The sequence below is a fragment of the Myxocyprinus asiaticus genome, chromosome 30 (genome assembly GCF_019703515.2).
Source record: "Myxocyprinus asiaticus isolate MX2 ecotype Aquarium Trade chromosome 30, UBuf_Myxa_2, whole genome shotgun sequence".
Lineage (NCBI taxonomy): Eukaryota > Metazoa > Chordata > Actinopteri > Cypriniformes > Catostomidae > Myxocyprinus > Myxocyprinus asiaticus.
The window spans coordinates 35,813,324-35,831,168 of record NC_059373.1 but is presented as its reverse complement, the minus strand read 5'-3'; the positions used below and the strand labels follow the sequence as shown (position 1 = coordinate 35,831,168).

Below are 17,845 nucleotides of genomic sequence, written 5' to 3'. Positions count from 1 at the left end.
TAAATATGTGGTTTCAGCTTTGCAAAGTACCATTAGTTATCATTACTAACCCTAAGTGTAAAGCATTACATTATTTCAACCCTGTCATAGTAAGTTTGAAATTCTTATAATCTGAATGGGTTCTAAGTGAGTTCTAATAACATGTTTTGATACTATCAACCCTGTTAAATTCTAAATGTTTTGGTGTTGAATGTTACAGGTTTGAAGGTGTCCAAAAACTGCTAATAATTTCCTTAGCTAACAAATATCTGAGAAAAGAGCATATGTTCTGTCCAAGTCTTTTAAGGGTCAAAAACAGAACATGAATAAAATCATAACATGTATGCAATAGTCAAAGATCTTAACTATGTATAGAGGTGCTGGCCAAACACAAGATGTTCTCTGTATAGTGCTGTTAACCCACACAGGAAACGTGTAAGTGATGAAATATGACTGATATAAACTATAGATCCACAGCGACTGTGCTGTCATTTACGATAAATGCATGAGGTTATAGAGGAGAATGTAAATTCTCAACTTACACTCCTGACCGCGGAGGTCTGCTCTTCATCATGCCGCATTGCTGTTAATACTGTATATCAAGTTGCTCCAGGAATAATTGGACAGGATTTTTTCCTGTAGTCCAGCTATGTATGAAAAGAATTGTGGTTGTGTGATATCTGATTACCACAATATGTTTTTCTTGAGAAGCAGATATTGATAAATGTCACGAAACCTGCCAAGAACACATCCAGGTCATGTTGCATGCCAAACTCAAGTGAAAGGAAAAAGAAATTGTATTTTTATTTATTTTTTGCATTGTGACATGTTTTCTAACAATTAAGCACATTTCCCCCTCAAATTCACAGTACCGCAATGTTACTAAATGTAATTAATTATAATTACATTTATTTATCACACATTATACATTTGCACATATACAGTGAAATTCTTTTTTTCACATATCCCAGCTAAGCTGGGGTCAGAGTGCAGGGTCAGCCATGATACGGCGCCCCTGGAGCAGATAGGGTCAAGGGCCTTGCTCAAGGGCCCAACAGTGGCATCTTGGCGGTGCTGGGGCTTGAACCCCTGACCTTCTGATCAGTAACCCAGAGCCTTAACTGCTGAGCCGCCACTGCCCTAATTGTCATTAATTATGCTTTAGTTGTATTTATTGTACTGCCTTTTATTTATTTATTTAATTAATTAATTAGGATATATATATAAACTCAGCAAAAAAAGAAATGTCCTCTCACTTTCAACTTCTTTTATTTTTTTAGCAAATTTAACATGTAAATATTTGTATGAACATAAAAAATTCAACAACTAAGACATAAACTGAACAAGTTTCACAGACATCTGACTAACAGAAATGGAATAATGTGTCCCTGAACAAAGGGGGGGTCAAAATTAAAAGTAACAGTATCTGGTATGGCCACCAGCTGCATTAAGTACTGCAGTGTATCTCCTCCTCATGGACTGCACCAGATTTGCCAGTTCTTGCTGTGAGATGTTACCCCACTCTTCCACCAAGGCACTTGCAAGTTCACAGACATTTCTGGGGGGAATGGCCCTAGCCCTCACCCTCCGATCCAACAGGTCCCAGACGTGTTCAATGGGATTTAGATCCGGGCTCTTCGCTGGGCATGGCAGAACACTGACATTCCTGTCTTGCAGCAAATCACACACAGAATGAGCAGTATGGCTGGTGGCATTGTCATGCTGGAGGGTCATGTCAGGATGAGCCTGCAGGAAGGGTACCACATGAGGGAGGAGGATATCTTCCCTGTAACGCACAGCATTGAGATTGCCTGCATTGACAACAAGCTCAGTCCGATGATGCTGTGACACACCGGCCTAGACCATGACGGACCCTCCACCTCCAAATCGATCCCGCTCCAGAGTACAGGCCTCGGTGTAACGCTCATTCCTTCGACAATAAACGCGAGTCCAACCATCACCCCTGGTGAGACAAACCACGACTCGTCAGTGAAGAGTACTTTTTGCCAGTCCTGTCTGGTCCAGCGAAGGTGGGTTTGTGCCCATAGGCGATGTTGTTGCCATTCTGTACCTGTCCTGCAGGTGTGATATTCGGATGTACTGATCCTGTGCAGGTGTTGTTACACATGGTCTGCCACTGCGAGGATGACCAGCTGTCCTTCCTCTCTCCCTGTAGCACTGTCTTAGGCGTCTCACAGTACGGACTTTGCAATTTATTGCCCTGGCCACACCTGCAGTCCTCATGCCTCCGTGCAGCATGCCTAAGGCACGTTCACGCAGATGAGCAGGGACCCTGGGCATATTTCTTTTGGTGCTTTTCAGAGTCCGTAGAAAGGTCTCTTTAGTGTCCTAAGTTTTTATAACTGTGACCTTAATTGCCTACCGTCTGTAAGCTGTTAGTGTCTTAACGACCGTTCCACAGGTGCATGTTCATTAATTGTTTATGGTTCATTGAACAAGCATGGAAAACACTGTTTAAACCCTTTATAATAAAAATCTGAAAAGTTATTTGGATTTTTACAAAATTATCTTTAAAATACAGTGTCCTGAAAAAAGAGACGTTTCTATTTTTGCTGAGTTTATATATACAGTTGTGCTCAAAAGTTTGCATACCCTGGCAGAAATTGTGAACTTTGCCTTTATTTGTGAAAATATGACTGATCATGCAAAAAAACTGTCTTTTATTTAAGGATAGTGATCATATGAAGCCATTTATTATCACATAGTTGTCTGGCTCCTTTTTAAATCATAATGATAACAGAAATCACCCAAATGGCCCTGATCAAAAGTTTACATACCCTTGAATGTTTGGCGGTGTTACAGACACACAAGGTGACACACACAGGTTTAAATGGCAACTAAAGGTTAATTTCCCACACCTGTGGCTATTAGTGCCTGTGTATAAACAGTTAGCTCTCATGTGGATGCACTGAGCAGGCTAGATACTGAGCCATGGGGATCAGAAAAGAACTGTCAAAAGACCTGCGTAACAAGGTAATGGAACTTTATAAAGATGGAAAAGGATATAAAAAGATATCCAAAGCCTTGAAAATGCCAGTCAGTACTGTTCAATCACTTATTAAGAAGTGGAAAATACGGGGATCTCTTTATACCAAGCCAAGGTCAGGTAGACCAAGAAAGATTTCAGCCACAACTGCCAGAAGAATTGTTCGGGATACAAAGAAAAACCCACAAGTAACCTCAGAAGAAATACAGGCTGCTCTGGAAAAAGACGGTGTGGTTGTTTCAAGGAGCACAATACAACGATACTTGAACAAAAATTAGCTGTATTGTCGAGTTGCCAGAAAGAAGCCTTTACTGCACCAATGCCACAAAAAAGCCCGGTTACAATATGCCCGACAACATCTTAACTTGCCTCACAGCTTCTGGAACACTGTAATTTGGAGTGACAAGACCAAAATAGAGCTTTATGGTCACAACCATAAGCGCTATGTTTGGAGAGGGGTCAACAAGGCCTATAGTGAAAAGAATACCACCCCCACTGTGAAGCATGGTGGTGGCTTACTGATGTTTTGGGGGTGTGTGAGCTCTAAAGGCATGGGCAATCTTGTGAAAATTTATGGCAAAATGAATGCAGCATGTTATCAGAAAATACTGGCAACTACCTTACATGTATTCCAACGATGAAGCTTGTATTTCCTTCATTATATCACTGCTGTCAGGCAAAAGCTCTAGACTGGGTTACGGCAGACTGGAGTCAAGAAAACATCTTAAAGGGTTCTTTGTCTCACTTCCTAACTCGCTTGCGGGAAGTTTTTGAGCACTCCGGGTGTGGTAAGAACCCTGGAGAACTTCTGTTGTGTCTAAAGCAGAATAATATGTCAGCCGCTGAATTTGCTTTATCATTCCGCACTCTAGCAGCACAAACTGTGTGGGTGGAGGATACGTTAAAACTGTTGTTCCATAAAGGACTAAACCCTGACCTTCAAACAGAACTAGCTTGTCGTGATGAGGGAAAATCTCTGGATGAATTCATCAAACTCGCCATTCGCCTGGACAACCTGATCAAAGCCCGTCGTCCAGTCAGCTCTCTACAATCAATTCCTTCTGACATCGCTGCTACCGGTCTTCACGAGCCCATGCAAGTGGGCCATTCCTCCCTCACCACCGAAGAGCGACAACGTCGTCTCAGAGAGAGACTTTGTATCTACTACGGACAGTCAGGACATTTACTGGCTGCCTGCCCTACTCGCCCCCCTAGGAAAGGTATCGCTACCCACTTACGGAACAGGGTTCTTCAGTGGGTTCATGACTCGGCCTGCTACATGCAGGTAAGTGCAAAACCGGTTTTGGTGGGAAAACCTAGCCACTGAAGTAGCTGACTATGTTAAAAACTGTGCCACCACTAAATCTCTACGACAGCTCCTGTCTGGTCTCCTTCAGCCTCTTCCTGCCCCTCGACTTCCTTGGTCCCATATCGCAGTGGACTTTGTCATGGATCTACCCAACTCGCAGGGTTTCACTACCATTCTAACCATGGTGAATCGATTCTCTAAAGCCTGTAGATTCATCCCTCTGCCCAAATGTCCTTCATCCATAGAATGTGCAGAGAGCCTGTTTCATTACATCTTCCGCCTTTACGGCCAAAAGACATGGAGAAGAAGACTTTCGGGTACACAAGCTCCTGGACTCTCGACACCGGGGTCGGACATTTCAATATTTGGTGGACTGGGAAGGCTACGGTCCCGAGGAACGTTCCTGGACTAATTCTAAGGACGTTCTGGACCCTAATCTCATCACTGAGTTTCACCGCAATTTCCCTCATTGACCCACTCCCAGAGGTTGAGGTAGACACTGACGTAGACAACCTCCTCACATCAGGAGCCGTTCGTGGGGGGGGGGCTCTGTTACACCCGCAGTGCCTGCCATCTCCCCCGAATGCCGCCAGAGGTCGCCATCACCTGAGTTTTAACATTTCACTAACTACATTTCCCATAATCCTCCAGTCAGACTGATTACTCTTCCACCTGTATCACATTTTACCCTATCTATTTAAGTTCCCAGTTTCCACACATTCAACGCAAAGTCTTGTTCTCCTAGTCTACAATTCTGAGCGTTATTACTATCATTGATTACCCTGTGTTTGACTCCTGCCTGTTCTCCGAATTACCCAGCCTTCTTGTGAGTGTTTTGGATTTACTGCCTGTTTATTGGATTACCCCTCTGCCTATCGGACTTACTTTGTTTGCCTTTCTAGACTGCCTATCTGTGTACCGATCCCTTGCCTGCCTTTGTTTTTGCTCTTTGTTTTGTTACTTTATTTTTACTATTTATTTGCCTTATTAAACTGCACATGGATCTTAACACTACTGCCCCGGCGTCTTCGCTACACACACAGTGAGTGATGATGGTGTGAGACCATCCGTGCTCATGGAACGTCTCTCGTCCAATCAGATTTTTTTTTTCACCCAATTTGGAATGCCCAATTCCCAGTGCGCTTTTAAGTCCTTGTGGTCGCGTAGTGATTCGCCTCAATCCGGGTGGCGGAGGATGTATCCCAGTTGCCTCCACGTCTGAGACCATCAACCCATACATCTTATCACGTGGCTTGTTGAGCACGTTGCCACGGAGACATAGCGCGTGTGGAGGCTTCACGGCATCCGCGCTCAACTCACCACGCGCCCCACCGAGAACGAACCACATTATAGTGACCACGAGGAGGTTACCCCATGTGACTCTACCCTCCCTAGCAACCGGGCCAATTTGGTTGCTTAGGAGACCTGGCTGGAGTCACTCAGCACGCCCTGTGATTCGAACTAGCGAACTAGCGAACTCCAGGGTTGGTAGCCAGCGTCTACCCAGGCCCCCCTTCGTCCAATCAGATTTGAGGACCGGAACTAACTGTTGTATGCACACACACACACACACACACACACACACACACACACACACACACACATATATATATATATATGTATATATGCGTCATAAACGGTCGCTGTCAAGTTAAATGTAGTGAAACATTTTAGAATTGCATCTCAAGACAAATGAGCAGTGTGTACTTTTTTCCTCTTGCGTCTCTTATCTGTGCTTTCGTTGTGCATCTAAATGGGGCATCAGGCAAAAAGTCTCTTCATGCAACATGTGAAACTCTTGCCCACACTACACATGACAATCCAGTGGCCTTTAACTAAACACTTAGTACACATGAATAATCCACAGTTTATGCACTCTTTACATATGCAAAAATGGATTCGCAGACTCTTGTTGTGCTGCAGGCCCTGGGAAACACGTATCCTGTGATATCTGGCTGCCTCTGTTATGATGGGGATCATCAGCAGTCTTTAAAAGATCTAAAACATTAAAGGAATAGTTCACCCAAAAATAAAAAAATAGTCATCATTTACTAAACACGATGCCATTCCAAACCTGTATGATTTTCTTTATTGTGTGCAACACAAAAGGAGATATTTAGCACCATAAACGTATAATGAAAGTGGTCCATACAACTTGTACACCTTATTTCAAGTCTTCTGAAGCCGTACAATAGCTTTGTGTAAGGAAGAGACTGAAATTTAAGTAATTCTTTGCTGAAAATTCACTCAAATAGAGTGCGTCTTGGTTCCGGAAGTATTTTTCCATAGGGATTTCATAAAATCGTTCATAAAAGTTCTAAGTTCTAAACCATGAACAAAAAGCAATCAGCTCTGAGGGGAAACACAATATTACAAACTTTGATTTGAAGCAAAAAAGTACTCGAAAATTGGACAAAAAAACAAAAGTACTTGACTGTCTACTTACCATCTTTCATGAGAGAATGAACTACAATCCCTCACGGTAGGTCTGTCTTTAAAAGATTATAAGTTAGCGTTTAAAATCAATTCGCTTATGGAAAAACTGAATGGAATTTTTACTTTTGAAACCAAATGCATTGTGTTCAGTCACATTACATACAAGAACCAATGATGTTTGCATGCACAAGCACAAATGCAATTTGAGAGTTGCAGCTGAGGGGAAGACTTTCGATAAATAATGATATAACACAAATAATAATAATAATGAAATAATAATGTAAATTTCAGTCGGTTTCTCATTTAAAATATATAGCGTATGAGTTGTATGGATCACTTTTAAAGTGCTTTTATGGTGCTTTTTGTGTAAACACAGATCAAAGGGTTGTTATGTTAGGTTAGGAATATGTTACTTTGGTCATTGTTGTAATTTGGCTGTAATTCTGCAGGAGTACTCAGGCTTCCTGTGGGACAGTTCTTCAGGGATTGAAATGAAGGATGCCACCGTCTTGGAAAACTCTGCTATGAATGGTGTTGGGAAACATCCCCATCCTCAGCCATACTTGGGCCGTTTTTATGTAAGTAAGCCTAGAATAAATAGGTAAGCTCATATACAGTGTGTCACTGATGCTAGTTGTTTTATGGTTTTTATGGTATGATATTTCTCCAATGCTTTCACCTGTCCTATGCAGATTACACATTGACCATCATACTGTAAATCCAGTCAAGCCATCAAAAACTTACCTAACCTAATTGAATAACAGATAACCTGTTCAGATTCAATAGCTGGCATTGTAAGATGACTACATCTCACCCACTTGTTTTTATAACTAGATTGGATCATCAGAAATCACTCTGGTGAATTTGCACCTGACAGCAATACCGTCGCCTGAAGAACAGAAAGAGACAAACAGCTGGTTTGATGAGCTCAAAGCCAACAGACTGAGCACTGGAATCCAGGAGACACTCAAAGGTCTGTCCCAACATGATAATTTGTGCTTTATTGCAGAGGTCTATTTTACAGGAAGAGCATCTTAACTGTTCAGTGTCAATCTCGGCAAGCACCATGGTGCTATAAGGGTGAAACGCTGTCTTCATGGTGAATGTGTTTGTGCAGTATATTCACTGATACTGTGTACACAAGTGCAGGATCAAAAATTCACCTGGGCTCAGGAGGAAAATATGGAGGAAGATATTTATTGTGAGGGAATAGTTACCTGTTATCTAATGGGAAATGTTTCATAATATTCAAATCTTATCTAGATATGGGATTAGTGCCTCTGAAGGTACTGTGAAGCTGTCAGATATCTGTATTCACTGTCACAGAGGCAAGTGTTGTTGAATGTATAGCTAGTATAAAGTGATTCTTATCAAAGCTCTTGCAACAGCCCCAAAATTTTAAACAGCAATTACATCAAAATCTGCTGTCACATTAGCAATGTTTGGTAAATTACTCAAAAAGTAATTCACTACAAATTGTTTCTCTGAAGTTATAATCATATTACTTTGAAAAGTAATCACATAACTAATTACTTTAAGTTACAGAAATGTTTGTTTTCCTGTACAACGATTTCAAAACGTCTTCTTCCATCTTGTACATTAACACAACCCAAATGTGAGCAGACATACATATGAAGATTAAAAATATATATATTTTAAATGTATTATACATAAATATTATTTTAGAAATGTGTAATCCAATTAATGTACTTAAAAGTACCTTAATTAAAAGTTGATAAATGTAATCTGATTACAAGAATGTAAAATGTAATGTTACACTATTTTTGACTTTTAAAAAAGTTATTGGATTACACTAACTAATTGCTTTGTAATCAGATTACACTCAACACTAGTCAGGTCGGCAACCTATGGCACACGTGCCCTCACTGGCACGTAAAGAGGAAGTTCCTCACACATGCATGCCAATCTACTTCTTGAAATGTAATCCTTCCTCATAATCATGCTGTGTGTTTTATGTGCTCCTGAACAGAATGGGAAAATCTATTAAAGTGGGCTGAGTCTGTGCTATTCAGCGGACGAGCACAGCATGTGCAAATCATTTGCTCATCACGAGCTGCTGACACCTAGGTGCAGATCAGTTCAAACAGCGCTTCTAAACGAGTCCTGTACGCAGTTGAGCAAATGACAGCCTTAATTTTCTTATTCTATTTGTTGCTTTTTGCTGTCAGAAAAACACTTGATGTGAATTAGAAACATAATCAGTGTTTGAGATTTCCAACACAGCATACAGGATACTTTGTGCTTTATTGCAGAGGTCTGTCTTACAGGAAGAGCATCTTAACTGTTCAGTCCCGGCAAGCACCATGGTGCTGTAAGGGTGAAACGCTGTCTTCATGGTGAATGTGTTTGTGCAGTATATTCACTGATACTGTGTACACAAGTGCAGGATCAGAAATTCACCAGGGCTCAGGAGGAAAATATGGAGGAAGATATTTATTGTGAGGGAATAGTTACCTGTTATCTAATGGGAAATGTTTCATAATATTCAAATCTTATCTAAATTTATCTGGAAATGTAATCCATCCTCATAAAATTTCCAAACGCCTGAAGGTACCTTATTCATCTGTACAAACAATAGTATGCAAGTATAAACACCATGGGACAATGCAGCCATCATACCGCTCAGGAAGGAGACACATTCTGTCTCCTAGAGATGAACGTAGTTTAATGCGAAAAGTGCAAATCAATCCCAGAACAACAGCAAAGGACCTTGTGAAGATGCTGGAGGAAACAGGTAGACAAGTATCTATATCCACAGTAAAACGAGTCAAATATCGACATAACCTGAAAGGCTGCTCAGCAAGGAAGAAGCCACTGCTCCAAAACCGCCATAAAAAAGCCAGACTACAGTTTGCAAGTGCACATAGGGACAAAGATCTTACTTTTTGGAGAAATGTCCTCTGGTCTGATGAAACAAAATGTAACTGTTTGGCCATAATGACCATTGTTATGTTTGGAGGAAAAAGGGTGAGGCTTGCAAGCTGAAGTTTTGCTGCAAGAGGGACTGGTAAACTTCACAAAAATAGATGGCATCATGAGGAAAGAAATGTATGTGAAATATATTGAAGCAACATCTCAAGACATCAGCCAGGAAGATAAAGCTCGGTCACAAATATGTTTTCCAGATGGACAATGACCCCAAGCATACCCCCAAATTTGTGTCAAAATTGCTTAAGGACAACAAAGTCAAGGTATTGGAGTGGCCATCACTAAGCCCTGATCTCAATCCGATAGAAAATTTGTGGGCAGAACTGAAAAAGCGTGTGCGAGCAAGGAGGCCTACAAACCTGACTCAGTTCCACCAATTCTGTCTGGAGGAATGGGCCAAAATTCCAGCAACTTATTGTGAGAATCTTGTGGAAGGCTACCCAAAACATTTGACCCAAGTTAAAGAATTTAAAGGCAATGCTACCAAATACTAACAAAGTGTATGTAAACTTCGGACCCACTGGGAATGTGATAAAATAAATAAAAGCTGAAATAAATAATTCTCTCTACTATTATTCTGATATTTCACGTTCTTAAAATAAAGTAGTGATCCTAACTGACCAAAGACGGAATGTTTTCTACGATTAAATGTCAGGAATTGTGAAAAACTGAGTTTAAATGTATTTGGCTAAGGTGCATGTAAACTTCTGACTTCAACTGTACATACATACCTACATACATACATGCATGCATAAATGCAAACACATACATGCATAAATGCAAACACATTCATACATACAGTACATACAGACATACATACATACATATATAAATGCAAACACATACATATAAACATACAAACACATAAATACATTCTTTCATACATAAATACAAATGCATACATACATACATAACTTTAACTTAACATTAGGTTAAATAATACAAATAATTTCATGATTAGAACAAGTAGAAAGTTAGATACTGTACATGCATGCATAAATACAAACACGTACATACATAAATACAAACACATACATGCATACATACATGCAAACACATACAGACATACATGCATACATGCAAACACATATATACATAAATGCAAACACATACTGTACATGCATACATAAATACAAACACATACATACATATATACATAACTTTAACATAACATTAGTTTAAATAATAAAAATCATTTCATGATTAGAACAAGTAGAAATACTGTACATACATGCATACATACCTACATACATACAGTACTGTGCAAAGGCTTTAGGCATTTGAGATGTTTCACAAAAACATTTGTCTTAAGATGGTTATTTATATCTTCAGCTTTAGTGTGTCAATAGGAAAAATACATTTTAGACTCCCAAACATTACTTTTGCAAATAGAAAATATTAGAATAGAAGAACAGGGAGCTCTGCAAGAGATGGCATTGCCCCCACAGAGCCCCCCACCAAACATTGAGTCAGTCTGAGATTATATAAAGAGACAGAAGCAATTGAGACAGCCGAAATAGATAGAAGAACTGTGGTGAATTCTCCAAGAAGCTTGGAACATCCTGTCTGCCAACAACCAAGAAAAACTGTGTCCAGGTGTACCTAGGAGAATTGGGGCTGTTTTAAAGGCAAAGGTGGTCACACCAAATATTGATTTAGCTTTTTTATGTTTACTGGACTTTGTATGATGTTAATTGATAAATGAAAACTATTTATGGCATTATTTTTGAAGACATCCTCACTATGTAACATTTGTCACAAGTGCCTAAAACTTTTGCACAGTACTGTATATACCTACATTCTACATTCATACATGCATGCATGCGTGCGAAACAGATTTTGCTGTTTCAGAAGGCTATTGGTACTTTAATTCACCAAAGTGGCATTCAACTGATCACAAAGTATAGTCAGGACATTACTGATGTAAAAAACAGCACCATCACTATTTGAAAAAAGTCATTTTTGATCAAATCTAGACAGGCCCCATTTCCAGCAGTCATCATTCCAACACCTTATCCTTGAGTAATCATGCTAAATTGATCATTTGGTACTAGAAAATCACTTGCCATTATATCAAACACTGTTGAAAACGGTTTGGTTCATTAAATGAAGCTTAACATGGTCTTTGTGTTTGTTTTTGAGTTGCCCCAGTATGTAATAGACTGGCATGTCTTAATGTCAATATTAGGTCAAAAATGGCAAAAAGAAACAGCTTTCTCTAGAAACTCATCAGTCAATCATTGTTTTGAGGAATGCTTGAAATTGCCAAAAAAACTGAAGATTTCATACAAAGGTGTACACTACAGTCTTCAAAGACAAAGGACAACTGGCTTTAACAAGCCTGGATCAGTCTGGCCATTCTCCTCTGACCTCTGTCATTAGCAAGCCAGTTTCGTCCACAGAACTGCCACTCACTGGTTGTTTTTTGCACCATTCTCTATACCCTCTACAGACTGATGTGTGTGAAAATCCCAGGAGATCAGCAGTTACAGAAATACTCAAACCAGCCCGTCTGGCACCAACAATCATGCCACAGTCTAAATCATTGAGATCAGTTTTTTTTTCCCCCATTCTGATGGTTGATGTGAACATTAACTGAAGCTCCTGACCCATATCTGCATGATTTTATACATTATACTGCTGCCACACGATTGACTGATTAGATAATCGCATGAATAAGTAGATGTACAGGTGTACCTAATAAAGTGGCTAGTGGGGGCCTGGGTAGCTCAGCGAGTTTTGACGCTGACTACCACCCCTGGAGTCGCAACTTCGAATCCAGGGCGTGCTGAATGACTCCAGCCAGGTCTCCTAAGCAACCAAATTGGCCCAGTTGCTAGTGAGGGTAGAGTTACATGGGGTAACCTCCTCATGGTCGCTATAATGTGGTTCTCGCTCTCGGTGGGGCGCGTAGTGAGTTGTGCGTGGATGCCGTGGTGAGTAGAAATGAAGCCTCCACACACACACACGTCTCCACGATAACGCGCTCAACAAGCCACGTGATCAGATGCGCGGACTGACGGTCTCAGACGCGGAGGCAGTTGAGATTAGTCACTACGCCACCATGAGGACATAGAGCGCATTGGGAATTGGGCATTCCAAATTGGGGTGAAAAGGGGAGAAAATAAAATATAATAATAAATAAATAAAATAAAATAAAATAAAGTGGCCGGTGAGTGTATATATGTACAGGAACGGACTGGCCATTGGGAGCACTGGTCATTTTCCCGGTGGGCCACTGGGTAATTTGGGCCGGCCCACTGCTGTGCAAGTACCGTCCTGTCCTACAGGCGATATAGGTAGCCGCCCTGGGCTCCAACATGCCTACGCGGACCCCATTAAAGGGCAAATATTCTATCAACTCTGTAAGAGAAAGCCTATACAATGGCTTTTATTTTGAACATTATCATGGCTTTTATTTTTAAATCGCTTACACAGTGGCATGGTTTCTGTATGTGCGAGTTAGCTCTGTAACTCGAGTGGACCTCATTATTTAACATACAAATCACAATAATCGTGACAACTAAAAACAACATTAAGTATAAAATGAGCTCTGAATAATCACAAAATTACAAATAACTGCAAGTTACAACAAATACAATAACAGCAGTGTAAATAAAATTGGCAAACAGTAAAGCTATGAGCAGTACATAGTCATCTGCATAATTTATTCATACCGCAAAGCATTAGTGGGAGCTGAAGTGCGGCCTGCTGAATAATGCTCACGACTGATAAAAATGCATAAAATAAGTCATGAAAAATATTACTTTGTGGCTATTTGAGTCTTTGAGGCTTACTTTGTTTAAAGGACAGCAGAAACAGCGCTTGTCAAAGCATTGGGCTTTTCACTTTTTCTCAAGAATAATCTGGGGAAGGAATTAAAACACTGCAGATATAAAGACGCAACAAACTCACAGAGAGGGAAAATATAAGCAATTAATCTGCAAAGATCTACACTAAGTGGTATGTTTATTTTTTTACATCTATTTATATTTGTTTACATTTATATATGTACATATTCTGGCCAACTTTGTTTTCATTGGTTTTATTTTTTTTTTATTTCTTTTTTTTTTACAGTTATGTGAAATTCAATTTTAAGCATTGTCATCAGTGTCCTGCTGTGTGACACTTTCTTCGTCTAACTATTAAGAACATTTTATAATCTTGTATAGCTATATATACATATATATATATATATATATATATATATATATATATAACTTAATATTATTATTATTATACTTGTTATTTCCACAACCTCATATTAACTAAGACGATAGTTTATTTGCACTTCTAGAACAAATTTGAAAGGTGATTAAGATCTTTAAAATCTTTGAAGAAATGCTGACTTGTCACAACACCTAAAATACACACTTTCCCTTGTACTTTCACGTACATTTTAACTTAACATCTGTATGCTGGGAAAAAAGTTTCCAGACATATTATTTGTCTGAGCTATAAAGTGCTTATTTTAGTGCTTTCTCTAAAAAATCCACTCATCACATTTTCAGTGGTTTGATATGTTTTAAAGTTATGACAGTTTTTGCACTGTGGGGCCCATTGTCATGACTAGCAGTCAATAGAAATGTATTTTTTTCAACACAAAAATTTGAAATTGAGCCGGAAAATGAAATCAATGAGCCAGTGTGTTATGGTATGGCATGTTGCGGGCCAGGTTTGGTGGGCCGCTCTGGGCCAGAAAGTCCAGGGCCACTTTTTAGTCCCAGTCCGCCCCTGTATATGTATATTGTAAGGTCATGAGAATTGGGAGGAAACTGTGCTTTATTGTCATGGAAATAATGTCAAAACAATAATGGTCCCAAAATACGGTTCATTTTCTTTAAGAAAAATTTTATTTCTTATTTCTTTCTTTTGATTTTTGGATGAATTGCGACCTGGACGTGTTTCATGAGATTCATCCTTCTGTTTTTCAATTCTCGTCTTGATTTTGGGGAAATGTGGTTGCCTCCTCAACTTTCATTTTGAGTGTGTTTAATCATAATGTATTTAATGAGATCAGCTCATGGTTATCTGTTGGTGTTTTTGATGTAGGTGAGAGAGAGTTGCTGGTGCTCGGGCACTTTGGCATGGCTCCTGACAGCCCTGAAATGGAGTGCCTGAGGAAAGAAAAACTGACCGCTCTCCTCCCACCATCCGTCTTTACAAACATCAGCACCCGAACCCCGCAAGGTTCCCGCTGTCTGGACAACGTCTGGGCCAGCCGCTCCCTCAAAAAGATCTACACGGGTGGGTTTGTGTGGGACTTGACTCAAGAATGAAAATTCTGCCATTATTTACTCACCCTCTTGCTGTTATTTTTTCAGTGGAACATGAAAAGAGAATTTTCGAACTGTCAAGCTCCGGAGAGGACAAAAAAGCACCAAAAACGTATCATAAAAGTTATACATGTACTATATTCCAAGTCTTCTAAAGCCACACGATAGCTTTGTGTGAAGATCAGCCCGAAATTTAAGTTGTTATTCACTAAAAATATTTCCTTCCGCCATAGCTCTCAAGGTACGCCGTTTGACGTATCAGGTTAGGTTTGACATCAAATGACATTTAGTCATGACATAAGTAAATAATGGCACAATTTTCATTTTTGGCCAAATTATTCCATTAATAAATGGGAGGTTTGTAGTTTAAACTAAATGGAGGTTATAGCATCTAAACATAATATTTGTGTTTGTGCTGCCCCCTTCAGGTCATTGTTCAGTGGTGCGGGAGGGATTAACTAATCCCTGGATTCCTGATAACTGGTCGTGGGGTGGTGTGGCATCCGAGCACTGCCCTATAGTGGCAGAATTCTTCGTAGACATCTTCCTGAAGGAGCGTCTGTGCAATGGAAACGGAATGCCGGTGGTGGAGAGAGGAGACATCATGCCCAAACATGAGCGGTGACCTTTGACCTTGTAGATGGTCATTATAGAGCGGTCAATATGAATGAATAATGGCTGGACTAACACAATAACAGACTGAACATACAGCTCTGGAGAAAATTAAGAGACCACTGCAAAATGATCAGTTTCTCTGGATTTACTATTTATAGGTATGTGCTTGAGTAAAATGAACATTTTTGATTTATTCTATAAAGTACTGAAAACATTTCTCCCAAATTCCACAAATAAAATTAAATATATATGTATGTCATTTAGAGCATTTAGAGTGTTTTCAGACCTCGAATAATGCAAAGAAAACAAGTTCATATTCATATTTAAACAACACTATACTAATGTTTTAACTTAGGAAGAGTTCAGAAATCAATATTTGGTGGAATAACACCTGATTTTCAATCACAGCTTTCATGCGTCTTGGCATGCTCTCTACCAGTCTTTCACACTGCTGTTGGGTGACTTTATGCCACTCCTGGTGCGAAAATTAAAACGGGTCAAACTTTGTTTGATAGCTTGTGGCCATCCATCTTCCTCTTGATCACATTCCAGAGAGTTTTCAGTGGGGTTCAGGTCTGGAGATTGGGCTGGCCATGACAGGGTCTTGATCCGGTGGTCCTCCATCCACACCTTGATTGACCTGGGTGTGTGGCATGGAGCACTGTCCTGCTGGAAAAACCAATCCTCAGAGTTGGGGAACATTGTCAGAGCAGAAGTAATCATTTTGCAGTGGTCTCTTAATTTTTTCCAGAGCTGTATATGGAGAGCAAGAGAATTGCACCATGATTGCCTTTTATTTTGTTCAATGTACAGTAGAAATTATATAGCAACAAATGTTTGATTTCTATTAAGAGTGATGTGAAGAGAAAGATATTTAAGCAAAGCTTTATTAAAGATGAAAATAGAATAAAAAGGAAGAAATTATAAGCTGTGCCAAAACTTTTAAGTGCATACAATAAATTAATATTTGCAACCTGAGTTTGTGTGTCATACTGTTGAGTAATTATAAGGTTTTTATTATAAAATATATGCTTGTCTTCTCTTGTAGTAATTTTAAATGTTGGTTTCAACTGAGCTCAAAACACCTTTTTTATTAGTGAATTCTATCTTTTAAACTAAAATTTCAGTGTTATCATATTTTGTAATAATTGTTCAAGTCAACACAATAAGACCACGCTGACAGACATTAACAGCAAGGGTCAATTATATATATTGATGGTAGATTTTAACAGAAAGATTGAACTGTGTTCTCAGGACAAGGGTATTTTCATTAATGTCAGGTCAGTTTAAGTTGTCAGACGTGTTGTCATTTGCTTTTGGAGTGTACTTTGCGTCATGTCTTGCTAGTTTTCAGAGATTGTGTTTTTAGGACGTTGTGTCAAGTTTAACATAGTTTGAAACACGGAATTCTGTTGTGCTCAGTCTAGCTATAATTGAGCATAAAAGCGTGTTTGTGGAAGGCTGTTCTGCATGCACGTTGGATTGAGTCGTATTGCCTGCACAGCTGGAGTTGCGCTGACTGCCTCTTACTGCTACGCTAAAACAGTGGTAAATCAAGCTTGGATTGCTCCAATGGTAGGAACATTCCTTATTACGGAATTTACCGATGTAGTCTCATAGACAGTGATGGGCACAAATACATGAAAATGTATCAAAATAAAATACCAAATACTGTGTGGAAAAAATTATCAAAATACAGTATTTATTTATCTTGAAAATACACAAAATACATGTAAAATTGGCCATTCAATGAAGTATCACTATTAGGCTGAAATCTATCTGGACCTATTCTGAATGCAAAGATCATTTTGGTGAACAACTCTGCCTCTTCCCCTCTCCAGTAGGAAATAAGAAATTTGTGCTGCCTTCCCGTGTTATCGGGATTATCGTAAATACGAGTTTCCCACTCGGAAGTTGCACATGAACAAGCTCTAAAGTTGTTATAGAGCACAACAGTGCCCCACCCACTTATTCAGCATCTGGGTTCCAGAAGTATTATTCCAATTCATTTGGTTCGTTTTCAAAACACCCTCCATTAAAGAGTTGTTAAGCATGAACCAAACCAACCAGCTCGGAGGTAAATCGCAACATTACAGACTTTAAGGCAAAAAAGTATTTTAAAATCCCACAAAAAGTCAAAGGTACAAGTCTGTGCACTTACCGTCTTTCACGAGGGCATGAACTACAATCCCATGAATCATTGTGAATGACATGATTGAATATAAAACTATGGAAATATATAAAACTATTAATTTTAGGTTGTTGATTGTAAGA

General features: G+C 39.4%; 1 protein-coding gene across 1 annotated transcript in view; it reads left to right on the top strand.

Moving 5' to 3' along the window:
• eepd1 (endonuclease/exonuclease/phosphatase family domain containing 1) overlaps positions 1-15,815 on the top strand; it is a 48,989-nt gene extending 33,174 nt beyond the window's left edge. Inside the window, exons 4-7 of the mRNA XM_051663205.1 lie at positions 7,181-7,309; positions 7,566-7,704; positions 14,733-14,927; positions 15,385-15,815. Coding sequence (XP_051519165.1) covers positions 7,181-7,309; positions 7,566-7,704; positions 14,733-14,927; positions 15,385-15,581 — 660 coding nt within the window. The 3' untranslated portion in view covers positions 15,582-15,815. The remainder of the gene's footprint in view (positions 1-7,180; positions 7,310-7,565; positions 7,705-14,732; positions 14,928-15,384) is intronic.
• The last annotated feature ends 2,030 nt before the right edge of the window (positions 15,816-17,845 follow it).